Source organism: Geospiza fortis, unplaced genomic scaffold (assembly GCF_000277835.1).
Source record: "Geospiza fortis unplaced genomic scaffold, GeoFor_1.0 scaffold732, whole genome shotgun sequence".
NCBI classification, from domain to species: Eukaryota; Metazoa; Chordata; class Aves; order Passeriformes; family Thraupidae; genus Geospiza; species Geospiza fortis.
Genome location: NW_005054477.1, coordinates 544,598 through 571,765, shown reverse-complemented (window position 1 = coordinate 571,765; position 27,168 = coordinate 544,598). Strand labels below are relative to the sequence as shown.

At 35.1% G+C, this 27,168-nt stretch overlaps 1 protein-coding gene across 1 annotated transcript in view; it reads right to left on the bottom strand.

Annotated features, from left to right (window-relative positions):
- Positions 1–27,168, bottom strand: part of SEMA3E (semaphorin 3E) — a 130,661-nt gene that overhangs the window by 56,621 nt on the left and 46,872 nt on the right. The window contains exon 2 of the mRNA XM_005428281.2: positions 5,100–5,260. Coding sequence (XP_005428338.1) covers positions 5,100–5,260 — 161 coding nt within the window. The remainder of the gene's footprint in view (positions 1–5,099; positions 5,261–27,168) is intronic.

Here is a 27,168-nt window from a genome sequence, read left to right as displayed (position 1 = left end):
TCTCTTGTCCTGTCACTACAGTCACTGAGAAAATTCTATCTTTCCTGTAAGGCTTCTTTACAAATTGAAACTCCAGCATAAGGTTTCTCTAGAGCTTTCTCTTCTTCAGGCTGAACCTCAATTCTCTCAGCCTGTCTTTATAGGAAAGATGTTCCGGCCCTCTGACCATTTTTTTGACCCTCCTCACAAAATTACTGACTTCTAAGGCAAGTCCATGTTCATTGCCCGAAGTACATGGGTCTGAATTATAACTCTTGTAATAGATACTTGTCTCCAGAAGAATTTTTTCTATCCACAAATTATTTTTAAAACTCATAACTCTTGCAAGGCTCTTGAGTTTAACATAAATAAGTATTAAGATTTTAATCTCTTCAAGAGTATTTTAGAATCAAGACTAAAAAAATTTCTGCATGTCAGATTTTGCTATCACACCAAATTTTAAATTAGCATAACATAGGATATGTTTGCATTGCATGAAAATCCAGATATTAATCAGCTGCAATGATACTTTTTAACCTGGCATGTATTACTTTTCCTGATGTTTATGTTTAAGAGGTGTGACAATTACCGGCCTTAATTTTCAATTGGTTCTCTGCTGGGATTACAATCATTTGGCAAGCTATCAATAATTATTTTGGGAAATCTGCCTGGGTATATAGACTGTACTAGCATCACACTGGCATACATCCCATTGGGCTGCAGTCTTGACATAACTATTGTCTTGAACATACTTTTTCAAAAATTTTCACCACTTTAGATTACTGTGAATTAAATTTTAAGATTTCTTGTTTAGTGATGTTTTCTCCTTTTGTACCACAATATTCTCATCCTTGATCTTGATGATGTAATTTTAGCTCTGTAAAGGGTAAAGCACTGTAGAGAAAAGATATTTTTTAATATATTCATCATGGGAAAAAATGGAGTTGTAAGGAAGTACAGATATGGGCGAAACTTTAATTGGAGCTGGAATGCTAATTAGTGTCTGCAAACATTGTCTCCATTCAGCCACTAGCCTCAAAAAATGGGATGGTACCTATACTGAAAACAAATTTAAAGAAATTATATGAGCTTTATAGCACTTCAGGCCATAACAGACTACTGTGTGTTCTAGTCTGAACTCTAATGTGCGACAGGGCAATTAAGCAATTCAACCAGCCTGTCCCCAGTTTAAGTCAATAAATAGCGCTTAATTAACAGCTAACTCGTGCTTGGCTGAAACATAATTTCTTTAAAAATATCTGCTGATGACTGAATACTGTATATATTTATCAACAAATAACCTCTTGGAAGGTTATTCCAATGCATAATACTCACTAATATGTGTGCTTCTTATTTCAGTTTGCATTAGTGCACATTCCTACACGGTATTCAAAGATTCAAGCAAGCCCTGCTATTGCAGACTTGTGTTCAGCCAGCTCTGGAGTGAAGTAGAGCTTCACTTGAGGCAAGATATATGATGAGGCCTCTATAATTTATTACAGTACACATATAAAATCGAATCTGGAGCCATCTCACACTAGGTGAGAAACCGCACAATTTAAATCTGCCTGCACAAGCCCATTCACAGAAGTGGGAAGGTTTCTCTTCAGACTCAGATCTTCCTAAGGCCCTTGAAGCAGAAGCTATCTTTAAGGAATTTGTGGGCAAATAGGAAGATCAGTTTATTTTCACTCCAACATGAGACCAAAGGAGGAACAAAGGTCCCCCTTCTTTAGGAGCTGTTTGACCAGTGGTGATGAGCTACTGGCACTGGCTCAAGTTTGCTGTTAGCAAAGATCCTCTCTGGCACCAATTACAATAAACTGCAATGTTTTTAAAAACAAATTTGGCACCAGACACCAACGAAAGTTCTCTATCTGTTAGATCACTACAAGCCTTGAAGGCTTTGGACCAAATCTCAAATATGAGTAAGGATTTATTCCAAAAGATGGTGTAAAAGGGAATGGGCTCTTAGGGAAAACAAAGGTTAAGTGAAACGTGCCTACAAAGCTTTGTCTTTACACAAGCTTTTGGGTGCTTATATGGCTCTAATTCTCTGTAAACACTGATACTCACATTTCATATTCTCCCTTATTCTTAGCGTAAGGGCACTCTTCACATAGAAACAAGACATCTAAGTAATGTTGAAAAACATAAAACATTATCTGTTACATACTCTAAGCAAGAACATATATCTATTAAATAAGAGATACCAAGAGCAAAGTAGGCAAAATAAACATTATTGGACAAATAGGGAAGTGAGAGTCTTTCCCAGGTGACATGGAAGATTTTTGCCACAGTTGAGAGCTCAACCCAAATGTCTGGATTTCCTCACCAATGCAAGAATGACAGTAGTAGTATTTTTTTTCCTGAAGGTCTTTACCCCCATTTTTTTAAATTAATATTTTAGTGTATATGAAAATTGGTGAGGATAAAATATATTTTAAATAATTTGGTAGACATTTATATAAGCAGCCATTAGGTTACATGAAAGAGCTATAATCTACCCTTCAGAGTGTTGCAGTTTGAAAGCTGAAGAGAATTGAACCTGAAGAAAACATCTAGTCTATTAAATACAGATTTATAGGAGGCATACTTCACATGCATCACAAGTTAAGTATTTTGGAAATGTTGGATTACTTTGGCAGTAAACAGGTTTCAATGCAAAAGCATTTTATGTCCACTCAGCATTTAGTTGTTTTTCTTTGGGATAACTTCTAATATGCTGGCTAGAACTGAATTCTTTGGTCATTTTACAGCAAAAGGCATAAATCTCTAGTTGGGAAAGGATTTCAGTTTGGTTTTTAGAAAGCATATTCATATTCTAAATTGCTGAGAAAGGGATGACTATGAATTAAAAGACATAAACTGTTTTCTCAGTCACAGAAGATGAAGATCAATATGAATCTGCCCAAAACTTCATGAAGCCTCTCTTTTGCAGATAGTGAGTCATCCTGGTTACCAGAGAGAGAATAAAATCCAGGAACTTGCCTGCACTCATATACTTTCAGTGGATTACAACTTCCAGTTTAGATAAATTAAGCTAAACTCTTCAGTCTAAAAGAAAAGGTCAAAAACTAACCAAGACACAGTTAAACATCAATTAATTAAGAACTTTGGTAATAATTAATTGACCACTCTCTCAACTCCAGGAACTTTCTCCAATGTATCTCAGCAATTAAGGATTCCTATAACAGAAATGCCTTATTCCACACTTTTGCTGATAAAGCTGTAAGATTATCAATAACTATCATTAACAGTTTCCTTAACTATCCCTGAATGACATCTGCTCTGAGTGAACTCTGGGAAAAAGAGTAAAAGCTCATGCCATTTGTACTCAAGGCAGCTAGGTCCCAGTGAGATCATGTTTCTAAAGGTGCCAGACCAAACTTCATTTATTTCAGTTTCTCATCTTTAGCATAAAAAAAGGCAAGAAGAGTTTTCATCACTTGGCCATACTCTACACAGGTCTCCAGACAGAGAATATGGTTTCAGAGTAAATGGCTGATATTCCACTTAAAAACAAGAAGGGGAGCAATGAACTTTGAGTGTGTCCAGATGGGATGATGGTGGTTGGACAGAAGCATGAAGTGCTCTATCCTGTCATCTTTCTTCATAGATTTACTGCTAAAGAAGAGAGTGGAGACAAAAAGCTTATTTTACAGAAACAAATGCTGTCGAAATGTTTTCATATCTGTGAGCTCTAATATTTTGTCACAGGATAGTAATAATTTGTATCAAAGTGAAAAGGAATTAGCTTATATCTTACTGTTGAGGAACAAAGCTCAGTATGTAACTCTGTCCTCTGAGGAGTTAAATTCTGTTTTGTTTTGTTTTTTAATCTAGATAAATTCTCAAATAGCCTCCCTGAATAGATTCATATCCCATAACAAGGATTGACATTCCCAAATGTTTATAAAAAGCATAAAGCACATTATATCTGTTCACAGTAGTGGAATATGCTAATTATGCTTGGAGATAAGCAAAGATACTTATGGTAAAGTTGGTCAGGGTGCTGACATAAGAATAGTGATATTCACTTTTAGCAAGAGGGAAGAAAGAAAAGAATTTGAAACATCAGTGGTCAGTGCAGTATAGAAATCAATGAAAATATTTCTCCCAATGGACTTTATATTATTTTACTCACTTTTTATTCTACTAATTAATTTGCAAGTAAATAAAATACATCAAAACACATTGGGAAATTTTTAAAAAGTAGATAAGGAAAACACTGAAATATTTCAAGAGATCATTTATCTGCATTCAAAATGGTTGAACAATGGAACAATGCTCCTGCCAGCTTCCCTTGCCACTGTATGTTTCCAATTCTAGCTTCCAAGGGCAGAAGTGAGTAAGGAATCCAAGGCTCACATCAGCTCAGACTCCAGCCTCTGCACTTCAGTTGTCAGTTTGCCAGTCACTTGTGGTTTCCACAATGTTCTGAGCTCTCTGCCAGGATTATGACTTAACCCACCTTTCTCCCACAGACCACTGAGTAGCCTCCAAATGCCACTTTTAGTCATTATGTAATAGCACCTCTGGCTCAAACCAATGCAAAATCCAGTTTCTAAAGGTTAAAAAAAAAACCAAAAAAAAACCCTCAAGGTTTATGCTGCTATTAAAACTTTTTATAGTTTACTATATACTATTTTTTAGCATATAGTATGCAATATGCTAAAAATATAAAATGTAAAAATACTACACTATTTTTTTATTTATGCTATTTTTTTCCCTTAACATTTTACCTTCTGAAACTCCCCAGAAATACCAGGGAGATATTATTCCTTAATAATATAGTGGAGATAAATCAGATGTCTACAAATGTGAGGTGTTCTAAACATCTGTTACCATGCTGAAATTCAGTGAGAAATAGTAGTATCACTCCCCATCTCCTCATACAGAGGGAGACTTGTGGGTGAAGAGGGGAGGGGAAAAAAAGGTAATTAGTGCATTTTTCTTAAATATAAATATGGCCTTAGAGTTCATGCACAAAACACTTACAAAAACTCCATTACCTCAGCCATGCAATTTCTAATATCCTGTGCTATGTGTTACAACATGAAGAGACTAATATATATAAATATATACTATAAATGTATATATATGGCTTTTTACTCCACCTCTCGGTAGTTGTCACTGATTCGATCCAAACTGAGGGAATACAAGAGGTCTCTTCCTCCCACGAACAGTCGCTCTTGATACTCATCCAGCAGCATTATGTGAAGTCCAAGATATCCAAACGGGCTACGAAAGACTGACGTCCTGTTTAAATCCCAGAGCTCTGAAACACAATCAGAGTGCTCGTGATGAATACCAAACAGCTTAGCTTTCATGGCTTCATTTTCATATCCTCCTAGGGAACTGGGCGAGAAGTTGTGGGACATTAAAATGCTAAACATATAATCTTTGGGTAAGAAACAGACACGAAACACCTGCGAACAATTTTTAAACTAAGCCAGTTCTCCAGGAGGTTTGTCTCTGAGTCTTTCCATCATAGTCTTTATGCCTAACATATGAGATAGGGAGAGATGAAAATTAGTTTTCTCATGGACATTTTCTGAAAAGGAAAAAGTACTTTGTGGCATTCACATTCTCTGATAAAATCCCTTCACCCAGGATATTTCTCCTGAGAAGATGAGAAGCCTCGGAGAAAAGGAAAACAATTCTTCTATCATTTGCTTCTCCTGTGTTGTGCTCACATGTGGAATGTTTTAGAGATTGTTTACCCACAGGTGATTGTCTGATTGGATTCTGGCGTGAATTGTTTTGACTCTTTGGTCAATCAGGGCCAAGCTATATTGAGACTGTGGAAAGAGTCATGAGTTTTCATTATTATCTTTTTAGCATTTACTAAGTATCCTTTCTGTATTCTTTAGTATAGTATATTATTCTTTAATACAATATAGTATTATAAAATAATAAATTAGCCTTCTGAGAACATGGAGTCAGATTCATCATTCCTGCCTTCATTGGGGCTTTCCCTGAAAATACAATAGTACTTCTTAGAACAATAACTGCAAATGGACAAAAAAATGAATGAATTAATGGAAACTGAAAAAAAATACTGGAAATTGTGTCCTTGTCTTTCAGGTATGTCAAACTCCAGATTTAAAAATAGTGTACACACTATTTTTACCTGGGTTTGTATTTTTAGGAGGATGGCATTGTAGGTTTTAAGCTTAGCGCTGTCTTCACTTAGTTCACTGAGTATATTGCCTGTAAATTCAATGAAAACAGTATGAAATCTGTGAAATGCATATGAGCAATTTTCCAACACTGATTTTGTCAAGAAATGCACTAAGCCGATATGGGAATCTGAGGTTTAGCTGTACATGATCTAGGCTAATGCCAGTTCCGCTGAGAAAAGGAAATTCATTCTGGGTAATGTTGCAGAAACTTGGATTCAGGCCTCAGGAAGCAAGAAAGAGGTAAAACATGGGGATCACTCTGCACTGTGGTGCAGAGCACAACCTGGCTAGCAGCAGGTCAGAAAGGCTGAAAATAATTTTGTTGTTGAGAAGCCTCAAAAGGAGTCATTTGAGAGAGTACCCCCAGACTCCCTCCAAAACGACAGAGCTTGGACTGGGGAAAAGTAACTATGTTCTTATGTCTGTACTGTGGCCAATTGTTTTATTTTGAAGAACTAATTTTTGGTAAAACTAATTAAATATGCTTATCCTCACAGCTTTCCATAAGCACAATTTTTTCAATTGTTTGGTTGTGGTCCTGAGGCTGATGTTGGAAGAAGTGAGATTGTCCCTGAGCTAGAGAAGACAAATGCGCCCCTATCCAATTTGGAGGCTCCTGCTCACATGCCACACCAGCAGTTATGTTCATTTGTCCATGCTGCATCTTAACAGCAACATAGAAACCACACCTGATGTTCTGTAAGCAAGAAATTTAATGCTTGAAAAGGGTATTAATTTAATCCAACAAATTCACACCATTTTTATTAATTTTAAATTGTTAAGTATATTGTGTGTGTGATTTCAGTAATAGGATAAATATGTTTTACTCCATTTACTAGGTAGGCTGAGTTTAGGTCAACAGGGGCTAAAAGTAACTAGTTCCTGAAAGTTGTTTCCTTAGATGATAAAATTTACATCAAAGGAGTTGTATTAAAAATTCAGCCTCATATATGATGTCTTTTTCGAGTGATCTTCAAGCAGAATCTATTAAATAGTTGTACCTGTGTATGACTGGCCTCGCTTTATGAACATGGAAAACTAAGTCACAGAGAGGAACATCATGATGAAGAGAAAAGAGACTTTTTTGTCTAAGCGTTGCATACTAACCAGTGGATAGATACACATTTTTTGATAGTGACACACTCAGCACACAGCTGCACAGCAATGTGGAAATGGCACTTTCAAAGCTTGCTCTTGCCAAGCAAATGAGCAGATTGCTGTTTTGGAAGAACATCTCTTGTTTCTGAACAGATTAGAAATGAAATGAAAGCAGAGCTAGAAATACACTTTTGGTCCTAAATAAAGCCAGTTTTTATTTGCAAGAATATAAATCATTCAGTGTATTTTATTTTTTAATCAATCTTGGAGTGAAAAGAATGACACTTCAAATTCTAGTTACATACAAACAACAAAAGGTTACTGTGGTGGCTTCCCCTGATTTATTTTCATTATCCTGAAGGCAGATTGTTCATAAATGAGACAATATTTCTTTACATAGATCAGAGATATGACTCATGTGTTCCCATAATGATGAACAATTCTCTACCCGATCACATAAACTGATAACTGCTCATATAAGACTCAGTCTCACAAAGTACACCTGCAAATCTTATTGTCTTAAATGGAAGTTGAGAATATTAAATATCTTTCAAGATAGAACTTGCAAAAAGAGATGTTTCTAAGACTACGTCCAGCAAACTACACAGACATGGGGTTGCTGTGGGGGTAGAGAAAGGAATAAGAATGAACCTGACATCTGAAAGGACTGGAACCCAACAAGTTGGGTTTGGAGGGTGATTTTGTACTGAATTACAAATGTAGCAATATTATGTAGATCCTTTGATCAGTAGTAGAATTTCCATATGTTATAGGATACATGAGATATTAGGATAATGCAGCACATCCTGAAAGCCTGGAGAATGAATTGTATCTCTAGGAGACTAAAACAGCACAAGAAGCTTGCCATTTCTAGGCGAGTGAATCTCACCGTGGTATGGTTTGATGTAAATGACACAGGTTCTGAAGCAGCGGAACATAATTTTTGTTGTGCTATGCCCCTTCAGCAAAGCTGGTTGGCTTCAGTGTAGGAAAGAAGCTGTACTGCTTCTGGATGAGCTGCTGCCTCCACACATAGCACAGCTTTTGTGCTCACACAAATGCATTGTGATTCTAAGAACCACAGAATGGTTTGGGTTGGAAGGGACCTTAAAGAGCACCTGGTTCCAACCCTCCTGCCATAGTTTCTCCAAGACCAGGGTGCTCCAAGCCCTGTCCAACCTGGCCTTGAACACTTCCAGGGATGGGGCACCACAACTTCTCTGGACAACCTGTGCCAGTGTCTCAACACCTTCAGTAAAAATTTCTAACATCTAATCTTAACCTAATCTCTTACGGTTTAGAGCCATTACCCTTTGTTAGAACAAGGTTAATACCCTTGTGAAAAGTTCCACTCCAGCTCTCTTTAGCCCCTTAAGATACTGAAAGCTGCTATAATGTCTTTCTAAATTTTTTCTCTTCTCCAGTCTGAACAGTCCCAGCTCTCTCAACCTGTCTTTGTACTAGAGGTACTCTGGTCCTCTGATCATCTTTTTGGCCTCGTATGGACTTGCTCCAAACAGGTCCAGACCCTTATGTGGAGGACCCCAGAGCTGGACACACAGATCACTGCACTTTGCAGTGCTGAGTTGCACTCAGTCACTGAAATCACACCAGCTGGGGGTGAGGCACTTGGATTCAAAGTTTTAAGCAAATTTCCCCAAAATCTACCTTCAGTTACCTTGAAGAAGCTTAAGGGTCACCTTCTAAATACAGATTCCTTGAGGTGTCCAGAGTTACACTCCTGGTCATGCTGATACCCGTTAATTAAAAAATCAATTTCTAGACAATATCTAAACTTGAGCATTACCCAGAAAGACATTTTTCCTTTACCTAATATTAGGATTTAATGTCCATATTTATGCTGGGCACATCTAGCACACTTACAAGATCAGGTGCAAGTAAAGTTTTCTTCAACAACCTGGCCAGAGAAAATATAGTGCTACCTAAAAGTTTTAAAATATTCTAATAGCTAAATCAGTCATCTGAGGAATAGCAGACATGAGGTCAATTTCATTTTCTAAATGTCTTGAAACTCTGATCTTTCTCCTTCCATAAAGAGGTTTAATCCCAAATTGTAAGCTACTAGTTTGGTAGAGATGGATGGATGCTTTATCTGTTTCCTGTTGAAGCTGTGAAACAAAATATATAAATATTTAATATTTAATAAATTATACAAACTGTTCCAGCACATGGGTCAGAAACCCTTGGCTTCTCCCTCATGTGGGAGTGACTAAGGGTTTCAGTTAAGCAGAGCCCTTCCTTTTACTGAGTTTCTATAGATTTTGGTGACAAGCTAAAAACAAAAACCAAAACCAAAACCAAACACAAGAACAAACAAACCACCAAAAAAAAGTTACTTCTTCTGTAAAGATCTTGCATAAAGAAGCAAAAAGCCAGAGACATAGACGATGAATTATTCAGGGTGAATATATTGCTAGTACTCAGTACATGGAAAAAAAGAGAAAAGACCTTTCCTATCTTTTGGTAAAAACAAATCTTCTAGAGTACTGATCCATAAATTTGAGAAATGTTATCTTGTGTGCTATAGTGCTTTGCCATTTTAATCTAAACTCTCAAGACCATAACTAAACCCACCTCACTGCAGTACAAACAGCATTTTACTCAACAAAGGAAAGACTACTTCAGTATTCACATACTCCTATATGGCACTTCGCTTTACCTCTGAAAGCTTTAAAGCAAGTCTGCACTGCTGGATTACATTTCATAAGAGAACAAGTCTTATTTCTTTCTGTTTTAAAAGCTGAGGACAAACTTGATGGTTTGCTATCTGTCTGACAGAGCTTGCTGGCAAATGTTCAGAATGATCTTGCTTACCACACCATCTCTTATAGCAGATCTACTTCGGTGAACATATTCATACTGTATCCTGTTTGACAAAATAGATTCTATTACACATTGGTCTAACAATGTTAATTATATTCCTAATAGGCAATTTCTTGGATATTTTAATGAGCAGTATATAATTCTAAGATTATTTTAGAACAGTCATATCTTCAATTAAAAAAAATTGTCACTCTATTTTTGTTAAAATGTTTTTTAAATAAAAATTATTGATAACTTAAATATGCTTGGAAAATTAAATGCAAAAAAATCTCAATGGTGCTCCACAGCAACCAGATTATAGTGCCATTTCATTTATAACATATTCTCAGAATTTAAGCATATTTGAGTAGTATATAATTTTGGACCTTGCATATACACAAATTATATATTTGAGTAATATATAATTTTGAACCTTGAATATAGAAAAATACCATAGCAAATTTTTAATCTTTTTTCTCAGGGATTGACAAAGCTGCTGTTGCTCTGCTCTGTTCTTCATAGCATTACATCATCACAACTGCACATGTCTATTGCCTTTGCCCTTTTTCGCCCTCATAAAAATCTTTGGCTCCCCTTTTAAATTCTTCAGAAATATAGTCTCACCTCCCACACTACTTCATGCTGCAGATCATTCTTCCAGCAAAGATGTTTTCCAGATGCAGGGCACTGACAAATGAGCCCGCGTAAGGCGGATGTCTCAGTGCTGCTTTACAGGAAGAGTTAATGGCTGGGGTTGCCTTCTGTCCCCATCAATAATGTGAAAGGCCACTGATATAAAGTCTAGGTAATGTGAGCACCTGAATGACATCTTATTCTTCAAATTATTGGCATAGTCATGAACACAGATACTGCAGTGGAACAAGTTTTACAAGAACTTTGTGAACCTTATGTAATTTTAATTAATTTAGCTTTTTGCTATATTGCTGACAAGTGATAACAAAATCTGCTTACATGTGACAAGAAAGAGACAGAAACAAAAATGAGAAAAAAAAAGAGACATAGAGGAGAGCCTGAAATATCTGTGACACAGTTTATGAATTACAGGTCAATTGTAAGACCAGGCAATATATGTATCTTCTGTTATAAAACACTGGTACTTTAGGGCAAATATTTATTTGAGGGTACTCTAAAGACTCATCCATCACAAGGACAAAAGTATAGACTTACAAGTGGTTGAATCTTTTCTGACAAGGTTAAGACCTCTAACTGGCAATATTCTATATAAAATTAGTAGAAAGCAGAAGATTTCTTCCCAGGGGAAAAAAAATAGAGAATAAAATCCACCTAAAACCCCCAATTCTGCTGAATATGAGATTAAACATTTTTACTTTTCTATGTTTACAGTCCTTAGTAAAATATAACCCTGTAAAAATAATTATAGAGTCATGACAGTGATTGTCAGGTAATGGAAAGTTGGATTAACTCAGGTCAAACAGCAAGGAACTGAACTGGTTGGGAAGTAGAAAAGAGAACAATGTTAACTGGCCAGAGGTGGCCAAAGTAAATCCTCCTGCAGGAGATTTGATAGCAAAATCTGAGCTAAGAACTGTAATAGCAGAATTAATTGCAAATAGTAAACTAACTAAAAAATCCAAGGTAGTACTAATGCTGAAAGACACCACTATAATTTTAAAACACTGTTCTTAAGATACTTTAGTGTTTTATTGGTAGAAGATGAATCAGCAGGAGATAGGATTAAAAGTCTGTGAGGGAGACTGAAGTATGAGCTTTCACTGCTTGAGGTTTCATCTATGTGGCTGCCAGGCAGATGCCTCAGAAACTTGGCAGAGAAGGAAACAGAAAGCAAACTCTAGCAACAACAAGCAAAAACCCATTAGTCCATAACTACTTTCATATGATTCAGCCTCTGCTCTTAACAGCAGGTGAGTTTGACTGTTGAGTTTTTTCTGGGGAATGTAATTGGCTTCATGAAGGGAGCTGGTGCAGCAAAGCCCATGAATAATTTTGCTTATTTGGTTCTCTTCTTCTAAATGTTCCGGATTTAGTGATGAAGTTTAAATTATAGTCAAAACTTCAAACAAAATCTTTCCCTGTCAGTCTGTTGAAATTACAGAGGCAAAAGTTTCTGAAATTAAAAGGTACAGTTTGGAGAGACAAGAATAGTTTCAATCTGTATGCAAGACAAAACACTCTTCTGGATTTTTTTTCCCCTAAAGAATATTGGAAAAACCTAAAACTGGAACTTATAATAAATCTTAGGAAATATTTTTATTCCTTCTAATTCTACTCAGATTATGACAGAAAATATTCTGTGTAGCTTGAAAGTCCTTAAAACAGCTAATCATGACAGCTCAAGTCCTAATCCTTGATATTTCTATTTCAAACTATTATATGTCACATACATACTGTGATATACATATATTATGTCACATCTGGCAAATACTTGTTTTTGTCTTTCCTGGTAGCAAAATAGCATATTCAGTTAGCAACACTGTAGCTGGTTTGGTTTTAGTCACTAAATAACAGAAATATAAGCATCACAAAAAGACCAGAGTTTATAGTGTTAGTATATTACATATCACTAAAAACATGTATGCTTACACAGTATTTTATAATATTTTTAGTCCTTGCTGGAAATTTCTATGGTGTACATCAGTTTAAAGGAAATCACACACCATATTCATACAAGATGAGTTTACAGCAATTTTAAGATACCTTTCTAGATTTACATGCTGGTCCAATAAAAAAAATCTGATATTCAATTTAATGTTAATAATGCTTGAAAAGAAATTAAACTCACTGTAATAAAAACTTGATGTTCTTGGGTTTTAATCATACCTACATAGAAATGATGGATGATTTACACATTGTTTTAGAAGAAAACCTCTTTGTAAGTCAGATGAAAGTAGTTACAGAACCTGCTAAACGGTCATGTATGTTGAAGTGATATTTATTTTTTGACACTAACACATTTGGTCCTACGAATTTCTGGACCTTACAGGGGTTTTTTTACAGCAGTAAGATAGGACAGTTTCTCATAGAAGGCCTAATCCAGAGCTCATCTGCCATTTTTCCCAATTAAGTTCATTAATTTTGACCTAGGTAATCACACCTAGTATAGATTGAATAGATGTGGGACAGGATAGGGAAAATAGTTTTCCTTCTGTATTTTATCTGAACCTGAGAAACAGCAAACAGAGAATCACTCAGAATGAGAAGAAATTTTCATAATTGCAACGTCAAACTACTATATAAATGATGTCTACCATTCATTATGCTTTTGATGATGGTATTTAGTTTGCAACAATAGTAACCATTTAAAATATTTTAAATTAAATAAAATATTTTAAATTACTATATTTTTTCTATATCTATTTCCAGTTAGAGGGATATTGCTTGCAGAATGGTGAAGAATTTTTTTTAATTCATTTCAGTATTAGACAGCAAATTTTGGCACTCATTCAAACAAATTTGCTACGGTAAATTGACGTACTCATTATATCATTATACTCTATTATAAAAACATTTGTTTAGCTTACCAGTGGGATTTTTATTGGGAAAGGTACATGCATCCCCAAAATGCTATCTGACAACACAGTTCAGAAATGTGGTTGTGATAGAAAATATCAAAGAATGACTTATGCAAAATGGCATAACACTGTGGCTGCTATGAAGTCCCAGGTCTCAGTGACCTGCATAATGTGGCTGCCTAAAATTTTCTAGTGACTTCAAGTCCTAATGATCCTTTTTTATTAAAGCATTTTAGGACGTGATAATACATGATAATGCTATGGATAATAATATGTTCATCAATATTATAAATTTATTTTTGAATGGTAGACTGTATGATAGAAAGCTTCAGAAATGTGTTTTTCTATTAAAACATTCCAGCAGAAATATAAACTGGGATTTTTTCCTGTGCACTTATTCCAACCTATGGAAAACACAAGCATTCATGAAATACTCTTTGTGAACTTTATGCACTTCATCCAATATACCTCTAAGGAAGTAAGCCCAAAAAGAGATGTCCTTTTAAAATTATACTCACAGAAGATGTTTTACATTATGCTTAATATCTTAATAGTGTTAACACGTGAAATAATTGATTTATAAAACTTGAGTTATAGAAGGTACATATGGTTCAAATAATCACAGACCTCTGCTGATGAAACACAGACAGTCCAGTCTCTTGAGGACCTGATTTATTAAGGTGTACCACTTACTACATGGTTATTACCACACCAGTATGGGAAGAGGAGAATTCTTCCTATGGAGAGATCCTGTGTTTTGACAGAAAGAGAATCTGGTGCTTTCATTTAAAATGAAGATGCCAAGAGTCAGGGGTTTATGCTATTCAAAATGACTGTTAAATTGAATTTCCCCTGTAAAAGATGGATTAAAAGGAGCTATCTCATGTGATTTTCAGCAGCATATGCTCTTGGGCAGGATGGCATGTGATTGACAATGTATGTAAGGCTATCTGGAGACATCAACAGGAAAAAAAACAGAATTGAGGAGAAAGGAGGCATTGTGAGAAAAGCAAAAGGCAGAGGGAAAATCAAAATGGAAATAACTAAAAAGATGAAAGGAAATTTTCAAGGTATTTTTTTCCTGTGAAAGAAATTACTCACAGCATATGCAGAGTTTGAGACAACATTCCACAGGTGAGTTTAGAACAACTTGCTACAGCTCACACACTGAAATAAACTCAATTTTCCCTGAGCATAGAAACTCTATAAACAGAGTGAATAGACTTCTCTAGAAATGAACACTTTGTTAGTCCAAAGTTTGTTCTTTTAATTGACCAGAATATCTTCTCTGGAAAGATTTAACTCAAAGAAAGAAGATATATTCAGCTGCTACATCAGTGTCTTTGGAAAGCCTACCTCATGTGAGTTAACTGGCACTAGCACATCCATGGTTTGACCCTGCTTTTCCTGATCCATCTAAAATACTTTTAAATATTAATGAAAACTGAATACATCAAAGATCTTTTTGTTGTCTTTATTTTAATTATCTTTTTTTGTATTATGACACAGAGCTTTATGAATGAATTCAAGCTGATATATTGCAGGGTTGGATATGTCATATTCAGCTTTTGTTTTGTTCAAAGTCAGGTGTCTAGTTTAAGGTATTTATCTGGCTGTCTTTTTTTTATCAGAACAAAAGAAAGAGGCATTCCCAAACTGCATTTTAAAATTCCTGTATAAGGGCATCCAAACAAATATAATCTAAAAATAGTAATTTCTATGATCCAAATTTTAAGAATTTAATCATAGTTTTAGATACATAATGAACTGTAGATTAATTCCTCTCCAAAATGCATTCTATAAATAAACCAATGTTGTATTTTATCAGTGTTTCCAATTTTAATCTCAGCAGCAATGGGCAACACATAGAAATAGCTATCTTTGTTGTCTCTTCTGTTTCTCCCCCCAGTATACCTAATTATCAGTAAAATTCTGGTTAAGTAAATTACTTGGAAGAGAGAGACAGAAAAAAGCTTTATTTCAATAGTTTAGGACATATTTGAAACCTCTCAGAATCAGTAATGCTTTGCAAATATTAACAGACAAAATATTCTTCAGGCATTTGACTTTGAGCTGGTAGAACTCAACACAGTTGATCTTAAATAGTGTAAGTGGAGAATAAAAGTCAATAATAGGCAGCCACTAATGGTCATGTAACTATTATGAGTTGTATTATTTACTGTTGTGTATTATCCTCAAACCTTCATGGATATGTCCACCCATCCTCCCTTTCCTTTTCCCCCCAACACTATTCATTTGTTTCTGATGGGTTTTGCAAGACAGAAAAATGATAATGCTTGTTTAGAAGTTTATTGTACTTTGATGTAAACCTTATCTTTTCTCATGTCACATTTGATTATCCAATGAAGTCATACAATAGACTGTACTGAATTTCAGCTGTTGTTTGTGTTCCTAAGCGTTTCAGGTGCTTTTAGAAAAAATTCCCAATGATAACAAAAGCCCCTCTTACAGTGAAGAGAATTCTACGATAGAACAGAGAAACAGCCTCCTGAAATTACAGATAACATCTCTATATCCTCACTTGACCTGATGGTAATCATAAAAAATCTCCCATAATACTCTCCCACTTAAAAATGGAATGTTGTCTCAGTATTACTCTGTCCTGAATCCTTTTACACAGGATGTAGAAACACTACACACTTATGGGTGTTCTTTCATTTGTTCTTTCTTCACTGTAATTTAGAAATTCACCTTCATCTTGATTGTGGTTTAACACTGGGGTTTAATTTCAGATGTTTTGGGATCAATCTGTCTTTTCTTCTTATAGCTGGCTTTACAGAAGGTAGAATGTGAGATAATTTCACTAATGTCCTTTATTTCTCACAAAGGCGATTGATGTTTAGAATTATAGACGTAGTATGAAAATGAAGGATTGATACATCTGATTAAGTTTTGTATACTGAAGAGTTGTGCAGAAGTTCATAGAGATCTAGGGATTAAATCATAGGTAAAAAGAGAGCTTTGGGTTGGAAAGAACCTTCAAAGATCATCTACCACAATCCGTGCCAGAGCCAGGGACTGTGATTGCTTCCACCAGCTTGGTGACATCCACAAACTTGCTGAGGATGGTCTCAACCCCACAGTTTATATTTCTGTTAAAGATATTAAATAGTACCAGTCCCAGACCCTCATTTATAGATTATGTACTGCTCAAAGCTGAAAAACCACACAGCCCTGGACAACTGTATTCTCCATGAATTTCCAATCTATCTGGAAGGCACGGCCAAAACAAAATTTTAAAAAACTAAACCAAAATTTAAAAAATTCTGTCATGAAAACACAGTAAATGAGAAAATAATAATTTCAATATTCACAAAATTCTCCAGGGTTTGAATTTACAGTGCAAATCTGCATGATTTGCACCAATCACTCAGCAAGTCTGCATAAAGCTGCTGGACAGTTCATATTTTGAATGCAAGTACAATGGGTGAACCATAGTCCTGAGAATTTGCCCTCAGATAAAAAGGGAGCAGAACACACAATAGATATTGGAACTGGGAGAGAATATTTTTCAGATTCTGAAAGGATTTTTAAAGACTCTGGAAAATGTTTTCATTCCAAACTGGAATAAAAACTTCAAATACAGAGCATTTTCAAACATCAAAAGATCCAAGTTTTTTCCCATGAATGGAATTCTTTTGATAATTTTACATATTTTATTTTGATTAATGCAGTCCTTTGCTTTTATAGTACATCTGCTAATTTTTCAAAACTTACATGGTCTTAAAACAAAATAGAAGTCTTAATTTAAAACACACAGATATCCCTTTTTTTGCCAAAATATTAATCAATGGAAAAAGAATTAAATTTCTGTAATTTTATAATGCTTCATAGAGGAAAAATACAACAAAATCAAAAAACCAAAACTAGAATCTGTACCACTAGCAAAGAGCATCAGCATACCTTTTAAGTACCTATCATTATGCCTTCTCTAAGATGTATCTTTAATAAAATTTAACTGTCTCCAAAAGCAATAGAACTTATGAAAAAACTGCAATGGATTTTTCATAGTAGTGTGTAGAGATTGAAGGATGTAGAGAAAAATTAATATAGAAGACAAAATTCAGAATCCTTTCACAAAATTACATGACAATTTCTAAATACCAACTTTTGAGATATGCTGGTTACATCCAAAATAATTGTCAATATAAATATGAAAAATGTGAAGACATTATATTAGAACTACAGAACCCAAGTGCTATATACTTAATCTGACAGCAATGTTTTTTCTTAGAGTAGAATAGAAACAGAGATTTATATTCTGTGTATTATTTACAGGCATGGAACTATATGAGGACAAATTAATTTTTTAATACCTGCTGCATATTGCAATAGTATCTATACATCAGGATACAATTCTCTATGCCTGACACTAGGAAAAATGTAAAAAAAATCATAATGAACTGTATGAAATAATTTTTCATAGAATAATGTATTTATCATACTGTCAGAAGTACACTTAGGAATGAATAGGTCCAAAACATATATTATTTAACTGAGAGCTATTTAACTGTTTATATTATATTTCATAAATACTTCAAAGGAAAATGTTACACTTAAGTAGTTCTGCCACTTATTATATAAGCTTAACTAAAGTTCAAGGGAATTTTCTCTGTTTAAGAATCAAAGAATTGGGTCATATTCTGACATTTGTAGGATTTTATAAAATAGTGTTTGATCTGAAGACAGTGCGACATTTCTTTACAAAGAAGAAAAAAAAGGAGGCAAAGCATTAGAAAATACTCATACATGTAAATGAAAGTGCAACATATCTGGTTTGTTTCTGTCAGTGTTATTCACATAAATATCAATTACACTGTTTCTGATTTCAACGGGCTCTCCTGCAGAAGGATGTATTTCTCAATAACAACATTTCATCTGGCAGCCACTGAGAGACCACACAGGCCATGATATGTGTTGTAGGTATATCACAAGAAAGCCCCTCAAAAATGTTTTTCATTGCATCTTTTTCAATCCCATTCACTTATCCAAATTTAGTGTATGATAAGTATCAAACATTCCCTATCCATTTTCCACTGTTGGAAGAAATGGAATATAAAGTTGTTCAACCATGGCACAATAATATATATTTGTTTTTGAAAAAAAAAGAAAGGGAAAAGTAAACATCAAATAGTGCAAGAACAAGACAAGGCATTGTGATGGGTAATTTAGCAATAAGGATACAAATAATGTAAAAGTCAGATCTATTAGTTTCAGAATAATCTGCAAAGGCAAATGGTGGAACGCCTAGTAGAGGAGCCAATTAAAAAAAATAGGAGGAAACATCTGACAATCTGTTCTAGTTAGTAGCTACCTACCAGTGGGGAAAGGATTAGCTATTTTCCAGGTTATCTTCCCATCTCCATTTTTCATAATATAATTTACTAGAGAACAAAGTTTTCTACAAGCACAGGATGTTGATACCAGATCAGTAGTTGGATGCGTCACATTTGCAAGTAAAATATTTCTACGCAACAGTAAAATAAAAAAAAAAAGAATATTTACATTCATCTCCTCAGAAAATATTCATCCAAGGAAAATATTGTGACCCATAGAATGTGTTTTTGTGCATGTATGCAGGTACATTTATATGCATATACAAAATGTTACTTCACATAAAGCTCTCATTTTTTAAGAAAGCACTGCTCAGCATCTGAAAGTATTCTAATAAAGGTACCCAAAATGATAGCTATAATGAGAATCTATATTTCTAAAAGCAACCTTGGCTTTTTCTTTTTCCTGTTTCAACTTACTTCTAGTTTTTTGTTTTGTTTTTCTTTTTTTTTTCCTTTTGAAGTTAGTCTCAGAGATACCAGTTCAAAAATAAAGCTCTACTCTAACATTTGTTAAAGTGCTTGTTTATACCTACACATTCCTATGCATGTCTAGCCTGGTGCTGCTATTAATGTCATTTGACAGTAAATATTTTTTTCTGTTGTTATCAGTTTTTTTGTCTATGCCCATCATCATTATCTGAATAACTTTAAAAATGCTAAACAGCTATTGGAAAAAATTACTTTTTCTTCTCTTTAGAATTTAGCATTTTGGTGATTCGTAGGTCAGATAGTCAGTGGAATTTTCACTTTTGTGTTTTCTTTGTTGCTCTACTTTGAAGGTTTATTAAGATCAGAAGATGTGTCCTTTAGAAGGATTTATTGTCACTGTGTATCTGTTGGTGGTTTACTGATAAGGATTTACAAGTCCTGCTCTGGTAAAGCAGCAGTATGGATGCTGTCTGTGTTGAAAACTGGAGCTGTGGCATTTACACATGTGCCTTGAATTTGTCAAGGCAGTAGTACCTTCCACCAAGTCAGCTGCCCCTGTTCTTTCATTTATACCAAAAATATAAGCATCAGCACCTTAACACAAATTACATGTCTTGAAATGCCATTCTCTGCTTCTAGTGTTGTACTAAAGACATCTAAGGAATCCCTTCACATTAAATATTTACCTCCTTTCCACATTCTTTTGTCAGAGAGCTTTAAATGAAGAACCAAGTAGGGCAAGTCTACAGAATATTAATGTAAATAGTCAGAAGTTCTATTGCACAAGAGTTCTAAGAGATTTGGATTCATTTTTGCTTAAACAATTCATTTTTTTTTCAATACAACTTTGGGCTTTTAGTCACCGAACACAACACACTAAATTTCACATCGAGCTACAAACTCTATGAAGATGCAGGTAATTTTTCTTGACCAATGAGTCTTTCTGGAGGGAAAAAATTAGAAAAAAGTAATAGAAATATATGTGTTTAGAGAATGTTGTAGGGAATCATGCAATGGATGGACTCAACACAGGTAATGATTCAATTTCAAATGTGCTCTAATATCTCCAGGCAAAAGACCATAGTGGCCAAAGAAGATGGAGTGACCATTGTGCAAAAGGTAGAACTGTACATTGATCAATGACATTTCACTTATTTATACCTGTGTAGAATCTTGTCCTTGATGCACCCTATTGCTGTTTCTGAATTATTTATACAGTCTGCTCATCTAAATTACAGAAGGAATTATCCAGCGTTAGGAACAAGATGTGATGCCTACTACGTAAATCCAAAATACATTTGATTTATAAAACAATTTTAGGCTGCATTTAAAAATGTGCATCCAAGCCTACTAGTAATGTTTGCAGCCCTTTCTTTTAAGGCTGCAGTGAGCTGTAATGGTATTCCACCAAGAGTGTAACTTTCAGATCAGATGGTCCAGTTCCTTGTGTTTAGACTAAAGATTGCACGTTCAGTCTCCACAGAATTTGGCCTCTCCTTACACATTAATCTTGTGTAATAAGTGACAGAAGCCTTCAAAATGTATTAACACAGGTGGGCCTTTAGTGCTTATTTGCAGCCCTGTGGAATAAATGTGCTTCAGGCTGTTTGCACAGGTCCAGTAGCAGGGTTAGAGCTTGGGAGTGATAAGGTTACCTAAACTGTAGCAGAACTAAAGAAAGTCCAGCCATCCAAGAAAATCAAGGTTGATTTCTACATGTCACATTTAAAAACTAAATATGTGTATTGCCTGAGGAATGCATTTGAGACAGCCAAGCCTGGTAGGAAAGAATGTTTTCAGAGCACTGTTTCAACAGGGGTATTTCTACTGGGAATAAATAAACTGCTGAACGTGCCTCATTTTTTAATGCTCCACAGATGTAAACTGTATTTGATTCTATTGTCTATAATTTAATTTAATGCTTGGAATGTTGCAGCAATATACAGTAACTGATATGCCCTTTGATTGAGAAACAGCTATACCAAAAAAGTTTATATTATTTTCCTGCTCTATAGAGCCTTCTTATTATAAAGAAAAGGTTCATTTTAGCACACATTTCTATTATCCAATCTTTATTAGAAATGACATACAGAACTAAGAGCATGACAATGCCTGCTTTATGTCTTATTAATTGGAAAGCTCTTCTGTTCTAGTTGAATGGGATTTTTCTTTGTGCTGTTAATTGTGAACAGTATCTCAAAATAGTGGTTCAATAGAAGGATTGGCTGACTAGCACCATCATCTGTACTGTGAAAATCTTTTTGTGAAAAGTTTTCCTCCAATTGTTTTTACATATCTTTATCCTCATTCCTTTTAAGTACCTCTAATTTAATATACAACTTAGTATTCTCCCTACAAGAAAAATTTAAGGGAATGAAGAAATATTCAAAAATACTTTTTGCTTTGAAGTATTTCTAGTCAGAGAATTAACAAATATTTATATTAAATGCATGGCACTAAATTATGACTCAGGGTATAATAGAATTTAAATGTTTTACTCCATATTATTTCAACACTTTTCTAATACATATAAATTAGAAAAATAGTTTATATTGGCATGACATTGCTTTGGTTTCTTTTCAAATCACAATATTTCTGCTATTTCACATGCCAGACAGATACACAGTATCTACACTTTAACTTTTAGAAGGGCTAATGGAATAGTTATAATGCAAAAGTTCTTAAAATAAACAAAAAGTGCCTCTAAGCATATTTTAACTGGTTATATACTTTTTTTTTTTAATAACCACAGCCTAGTCAGAGTCTGTTAAAATACCTAAAGGATATCTTAATTTTACCATAAAACTAGACCTTGACTATCTAGGTTAGCTAGTGCATAGTTACACTGTGTATTAGATTTTGTTCTCCTCTTGAATTAATTTTGACATATGCAACAGACCTTCTAATATTATGATTAGTTATGTGCAAAGTTTGCTTCTGACAAAAGCAACTTGCATATGAGGCTGCATACATCTGGAAGCTGGTTGAAAGAAAATACATTTAGTGGTTCTTTCCACCATTGATAGAAAGCGTGAAAAGAGGGACTTCCATTTTTGTTCTGTTTATCACTATTTGAAATGGTAAATAGGTGAACAAACCCATCTATACACATCATATGCTTTTAGCACAAATCAGCTAATAGGAAATCCATGTCAAGGTCTAGGATTTGTATCAGTTTAATGCTGCAAAAATATATTATAAAGAAGGAAAGATGGTGGTGCTAGAGTGCTTATTATTTGCTCATGCACAAAAATCCACAGAAATAATATACTGATCATTCATTAGCATTATGAAATAATCTACTTCCTTTTGAAGAATAGGAGATTATTGAAAGCTGAATCACTTGCTGATAAGGATACCTTCCAAATATAAATATTTGCATTCTTTGGGGGATACTCTTCTCTAGAGGAGTAAGGAGCACTTTGCTTTGGCATTCTGCCTAACTACACACCTTTAATGTGCAACAATCTCAAAATTCTTGTACAGCACATTGTACCTGGAGGTTAAGTGTGGCATGTCAAGGGGAGACCAATTTCAATTAAAAATGCAATAATGACATTAAAATATGCACTGCCATGGTCTCAGTAAAGTCTCTTTGCTGTTACTGTGAATAGGAGTTTATTGGGTTTTGTTTGGTTCTCTGTGCTCAGGGAATGATATAGTTGCTAAAGGCGTGTACAGTGGCTATTCAGTTGCATTTCAGAGAAGGAAAAAAACTCAGCAATTTAAACTTGTTATTGACATTATGGCACTTCAGCCTGCATTTGAGAGAGTGTAAGATTTTACTTTCAGACTACTTAGAATCTCCAGTCCTTTGCTGGCTTACTTGAAGAAGGAACATTAAAAAACCCAAGAGATATATTTGGTAATCTTTATTTATGACAAATTAAATAGCAGAAATATGTTTAAATGAGCAGAAGAAGCACTGCCTTGAAAATCAATTAATTATAAAGCAACAATAGGGTGGCTGTGCTCGATAATTACACAGGCCCACACTGTGCTCAGCACAGAAGAATCTGACATTTAGACTTCGTGAGCTAACAAACTCTGAAAATTATCCCAGCTTATTTAAAAGTGTATCTCGAAAAGGAAACTGATCCTACAGTTGGCAGATTACTTGCCAGGTATTTTATTCACCTCTAAGTTCAAAAGATATGAGCCTCTGAGCTTCAAGGCAGGGAGAAGCAACTTGCCTTTGAAAAAGCAAGGGGAATAAGGCAAGCAGAAGACTGAGCAAAACTTTTTATGCCTAAAAAAGAACTGACTACTGGGAAGCATCAATTATTAGTGCTGGGAGCAATAATTGCTATTACTAATGAGCACCCTCACTTAGAGATATGGTGACATCTTTTAAGAGACAGATTTGGGGGCAGATTTTTAATGAGCTCTCCTTATACTTACAAATACTTTGCTGTTCCCCCACAACACAGAAGGGTTTAATGTCTTTTCTCATGAAACTTAAAACTAAGTTAATTTTCTTACTCTTTCTGCAATAATCTCTTCCTCTGAACTACTTGGTGAGCTGTATTAATTTTGTCAATGAACTTCTATAACAGATTTTGAAAAACTCTTAGGCCTTCCTCTTTCACTGCACACCACAGAGCAAATTCAGTGTCTCAGTGCCCATGTGGAGGCCATTGATGAGTGGTGTTCCTCAAGGGCTGGCACTGGGACTGGCAGGGTTTAACACATTTATAGGCCAGTGGGATTGAGCACCCCCAGCAGGTTTGCTGACAACACCAGCCTCAGTGGTGTATTTGACACACTGGAGGGAACAGATGTCATCCAGAGGGGCCTTGACAGGCCTGAGAGGTGGGACTGTACAAATATCATCAAGTTCAACAAGTCAAGTTCAACAAGCAAGGTGTTGCACATGGGTCAGGGCAATATTGAGCACAAGAACAGGCTGGGTGGAGAATGGATGGAGAGCAGCCCTGGGGAGAAGGACTTGGGGAATTTGGTGCATGCAAAGCTTGCCATGACCTGACAATATGTCATACCAGAAAACCACCTCTATCCTGGGCTGCATCCAAAGTAGCATAGGCAGCAGGTTGAGGGGGTGAAGCTGCCACTCTACTGCACTCTCATGAGGCCCAACCTGCAGTGATGCATCCAACTCTGGGGTCCCAAACATAAGAACATGGATGTGTTGGAGCAAGTCCAGAGGAATCCATGAAGATGCTCAGAGGACTGGAGCATCTCTCCTTTGAGAGATGAAATGAAATAATGGTTTAAGATGACAATTTTTCTTCTGCTTGAGTGGATAGTGACTGTACTTTAACAGATTTATTTTCACTTGTTTTTTTTTTTCTGGCCTATACTCAAGCCATATACTCTATCACTGGACACTGAGGTTGTTTGTCAAATACAAGTATAGAATTTCACCACTGCTGATTGTCATTATTTATTGTCCCCCTTGAATGAACTTAGTGCTTGCATGTCAACTCAAATTCAAATTGTTTTCATTACATGTGAAATGGAAAATAGACCAGCAATGTCTTTTTCTGTTCAAATGCCTTGCTAACATCACACTCCGTATAAGCTGTAGAATGAAAAATAGTTTGGCCAAGCGAGATGAAAACTGAGTGTGTGGTGAAGAAACCAAATATTATGGCAAGAGTGTTTAGTGGAAACACTCTCTGGAAAGCCAAGTCTTTTCAGTGGGTAAGTGACAAAAAAGGTGACTAACTGGAAGGATGATTAATCCCCTTTTGTATAAAAATGTAAAAAAAAAATTTTTGTAAAAGAAACAACTACCTACAAAAGTCAAGTGGGAGATACTATGAATGCACAGATTAATCAAACTAGACTATATCCCATTAATCACATATCTTGAAGTGGAATAAAAAGAGCTTTACTTTACAACTTTTTCATGCACTGTCGATGAACTTTATGTATTTTTGTGAAGTAGCCAAACTGTCAGCTTGACAAATGTTTTCACGTGATGAAAAACCTCAAGGCGGTGTTATTTCTCTCGTGTGCTGATGACTGCAGGAAAGTATAGCATAAAAAATTTCAGTGTCTGGTCTCAAGGATGACTTTGATTGTCTTGGCAACAAATTTTATGATATTTAACAAAAAATTTATGGGGGAAAGTCACTCTGAATAGTGTCTTCCCTATTCTCCATTCCATTCCATTATGAAACATAAATGAATTAAACCAAGAGATGGAATTCAGAGACTGAATTAAAATTTATTTGTACTGAAAAGTGAACAACAGTGTATTAGCAGATTTATGAATAAAACTAATGAATTTTAGTTCATACTTGTCAGCATTATCTAAATTGCATTCAGCCACTTTTATCCTCATATAAGATAGCAAATAACATCAACACCAAGGAGCTGCAGCTGATGCAACTACAACACAACCGGAGAGGTGTGAGACTTCAGCCACCTCTTCTTTTGAAAAGTAACAATTCTTTAACAGGCCCTGCTAGTGTGAAAGAATATGGTTTTCTTGGCTGCAGAGGTATTAGTAAATAAAACCATTTTATGTCTCAGAGGCCACATGGAATACATCCATAAAGCTGAAATGTTCCACTGTCTTCATCTCCAAGCAAGATAACGTCATCCAACCCTCCTAATGCAGAATAGCCCTTGTATTGTTTCCTGAACCATGCCTAAGTATTATTTGGAAGAGTACTGTTTTTCAAAGTTGCCAAGAGGAATATCAAAAATTTAAATACTAGGAATTATCACATGTCAATGCTTCAGTGGTGCTTGTGCTCTGGATTTACCTTTTAAATGAGGTGTAATCTTTTCTAAATTGACTGATGGGTTTGCTTCCATTTGGGTAATTATTTGTTTTATGGCATGTCTATTCTGTTCCAAAATGTATTAATTATTATTTAACTGATATATTAGAGCAGAGTTGGGAGAACTGAGAAGAATTTCTGTTGCACCAGACATCTCATATGTGTACAATAAAGGGCCAGTCCTTTGCCTTTGAGTTAGACAAAACAGTAGGGAAATATTCATGTGCTACTTCATAGCCAAGGAGCAATAATGAGAATAAGTCATGTCACCACAGTAATGCTAATGAGCAGTGGTAACTTCAGGTACCTTCAACATCTTAAGAAAAGCATATCTGAAATCTGTTAATTAAAATCTAGTTAAGAAGCTGCTTTGACATATTTAGGTTTACAGCATAGCTCAATATTAATAATCTTGTTTAAGAATCATTTGAGTATGGAATGCAAAATTAAGACATAAAAATGAATTCAAGAATTTCAAATTTCATTTGAAATAATCCAAATGTCATTACAGGGATATATCCAGCCCCCAGGAAACCTGTACCACAGGAAAGGTCCTAGGATCTAACACAGCAATCTATTTCACAGTGATGATATGTGAAATAATTGCTTCAAATTATGGAAATTGTAATCACACTGAAGACAGTGACAGGTCACTTTTCCCCAGCATGGTCATCTCATCAGAGAAACATATGTCTACAGTAGATATATATTGATAAATCATATTATATTGTGCTTAGGCACAAACTCTCCTCTCTAGGGAAAACAGCAAAGTTGCATGAACAATGATGTTTTTTATAAGTAACTTAGCAACTGTAACTTGTTCTAGTGCCAAGAACAGAATCTAAGGGTTGTAGTCAGAATTTAGCTTCAATTCTTTTTCTATCATCAGAGTCTCCATATCCAGAACTGTAAGGACTATGTGCTCCTGATATGGAAATTCCTCCTTAGAGTAGAGCTTCAGCCACACTACTCAGCATAGGCAGGGAGCTGCCTGCCATGTCTCCTTAAGAAGTAATCTACAAATGAT